The sequence below is a fragment of the Capricornis sumatraensis genome, chromosome 9 (genome assembly GCF_032405125.1).
Source record: "Capricornis sumatraensis isolate serow.1 chromosome 9, serow.2, whole genome shotgun sequence".
Lineage (NCBI taxonomy): Eukaryota > Metazoa > Chordata > Mammalia > Artiodactyla > Bovidae > Capricornis > Capricornis sumatraensis.
In genome coordinates, this window is record NC_091077.1 from 41474703 (window position 1) to 41477728 (window position 3026).

At 32.0% G+C, this 3026-nt stretch overlaps 1 protein-coding gene across 1 annotated transcript; it reads left to right on the forward strand.

Annotated features, from left to right (window-relative positions):
* The first annotated feature begins 1669 nt into the window (after positions 1-1669).
* Positions 1670-2617, forward strand: LOC138086634 (olfactory receptor 2AJ1-like). Its single transcript, XM_068981474.1, has one exon. It carries the CDS (start codon positions 1670-1672, stop codon positions 2615-2617), a length of 948 nt encoding a protein of 315 aa, XP_068837575.1.
* Positions 2618-3026: the final 409 nt, after the last annotated feature.

A 3026-nucleotide genomic window follows, 5' to 3' on the forward strand; every position in this document is an offset into this window, starting at 1 on the left:
TATATTATAATATTAAGATTAGTAATTGGCTTCTACTTAAATCTAAATAGTCTATAAACCTAATTTATATAATAAGAGATCTAATAGTAAAGAAAAATGTATTATGAGTCAAGTTAAAATGCATGGATATATAGTGTATTTTGAGAATCTTAAATGCAAAATGATGAAAATTATTTGAAGTAGTACATTCACTGAATTAAGAATACAAATTATTTATATTTCTTATAAGGAAAGACTGAGACATGCTGCTTTTATAATTTAAAATGCTATCTAAACATTATATCATTTTCTATTTAGCTTCCAAGCATTTAGAAGATACAGGGATGTAAACTACATGCTGCATCTCTTTTCTGTCATTTAGTATTAGTAAACCAGGAAAATTTGATCCTAAATGGCATGGAAAGACTTTACCTTGAGTAAGAGTTGTATATATGCAAAAGACTGTATGATATGTAACGTGTGTTTACTCCATTTTTTAGCTTTGAGTAAGGAGGTTCACCACTAGAGTATTTCTCTTTGGATTCAAGAACAGCTTTCATTCAAGACCTTGTAAGTCACAGATACTTTTTTCCCATCTTTCCAGTTTCATGGGAGAATATTCAGGTGCCCGAATGACGAGTTAAGCTAAGTTTTACAATAAATGCTTGCAAAAATTTTAAGTGCCTCATTTTTGGCAACTCCTATTTCCCCTACCTCCTAAAGTTAGGTAGGGGAAATATGATAGAAGTAAGATAATAAATGCATTAGGGGATATATATATAATGGAGTGCATCCAATATCTGACACCAAAATAATAAACATACTTGTGCAGACAAAACAAGCTGTCTGAAAACATAAATATAATTGATGCCTCATTGAAGGCCTTTCATATCAGAGATCATAGAAACATAACTCAATAATTTCCTTAATAAGAATCTGGGAAGCTATAATCATCCAAGGACTCTATTAACTAATAGGAATTTAGTATAAGTTAAAACTGTTCATTCATAACACTAAAATGAAGTCTTGTTTTGATTAAGGATGCCTATATTTAAGTAAGCTATTAATGGAAAAAGAAAAACCAGAAGGACAAAATTATTCTATGCGTGGGAAAAAGTCAACAACTTTGGATATTGATATATTAAATATGAATTGCAGTAATATTCACTGATTTTACAGACTAAATTATAATCAGCCAGTTCTCAAGAAACACCACTGTCCTCAATCTGAATCTATGTTTACACCAAATTTTACTGAGCTGCAGGTCAAACCAGTAGGAACAGCAAAACCATGTACATATGCATACATCTGCAAACCCCATTCATATGCTAACCCTTTAAAACTTTTATAATTACAGAGAAAAAATGTTAACATTTCAGGGAATTAAATATATAATAAGTTTATTCTTATATAAATAAAGTATAGGTAAATTATGTTTATTTCATAATGAATAAATTATTTAACTTGTTCAGCAAAAAATACCAACTGTGTAAAACATGTCCAATTAAAAAACTATCTGAGAGTCCATTGGCTTTACTTGGAAAATATAGCAAAAAAGGAATAAGCTTATCTTATACAGTTAAATATAAAGGAGATTGAGATTTATGCTAATTTTTCTTTCTTTTCACTCTACCTCTTATTTATTTATATTTTTTTGTTTGTTATTTATTTTAGGTAAAGCAAGGATTTCATGATGGGATATGAGAATCACACTTCCAGCAGTGACTTCATTCTTTTGGGACTCTTCTCTTCTTCCCAAACAAGTCTGATTTTCCTCTCCTTTATATTCATTGTTTTTATTATAACTATAACAGAAAATACAATGATGATTATCCTTATCCACAGGGAATCAAGACTCCATACTCCAATGTATTTCCTGCTCAGTCATCTCTCTTTTATGGATATCTTGCATACTAGCAACATTGTTCCCAAAATGATCACTGACTTTCTGTCAGGCAGCAAAACGATTTCATTTGTAGCCTGTGGCTTCCAGATATTTCTCTCCCTCACCCTCTTGGGTGGTGAGTGCCTTCTCCTGGCAGCAATGTCCTACGATCGCTATGTAGCCATCTGTCACCCACTGCGCTACCCCATTCTTATGAATGACTATGTCAGCGTTCTCATGGCTGCAGGGGCCTGGTTTATTGGGATAATCAACTCCATAGTTCACACAGCTTATGCACTTCACTTTCCTTTTTGTGGCTCAAGAGCCATTGATCATTTTTTCTGTGAAGTCCCCGCCATGTTGGTGTTGTCCTGTGTGGACACAACACACTATGAACAAGGAGTTTATGCAAGTGGCATCATTTTTCTGCTTGTCCCTTTCTCTCTAATCTTTGCATCTTATGTCCAAATTCTCCTTACTGTCCTCCACATGAAATCAAAAGAGGCCAGGAAAAAGTCATTTTCTACCTGCTTCTTCCACATGATTGTGGTCATAATGTACTATGGGCCTTTTATTTTCACATACATGAGACCTAAAAAGCACCACACTCCAGGCCAGGATAAATCCCTGGCAATTTTCTATACCATCCTCACACCTACTTTTAACCCAATTATCTACAGTATTAGAAATAAAGATGTTTTAGAGGCAATGAAAAGTATGCTCAGAAGTAATTTTTTCCATAAAATGTTATAGGGAAAATGTTTGAAGTATATATGGTTTTCTATTTCCATACTAAATATTTAGAGGACATCTGTTATTCAAATCTTTAGAAAGCCTTATCTCTTCAGGTGTTCAAAGATGGACATTCCTGAAACACCTATAATAGTACAGTTGTCACAGATATTTGCTTTATAAATACATATATCTAAAACTGTATCTGTCTCTCTATGTTGCCAATTATAATCACCAAAGCATCAATTATAGAAAGTCGATGATGACTAAAGGTTAATTTTATTCTCCCATTAAAATCATACAAATTTGTAAAAATTACTTTTTATGATAGTCATATTATTTATGGATATATATATACACACATATATAATGTATATGGGAGAGAAATCCATATTATTTCTGTGTTTATATAAAATTATACAATATTTCA

Bases quoted from the DNA above. Each gene is read 5' to 3' on its own strand.
- LOC138086634 (XM_068981474.1), top strand. From the start codon at position 1,670: ATGATGGGATATGAGAATCACACTTCCAGCAGTGACTTCATTCTTTTG.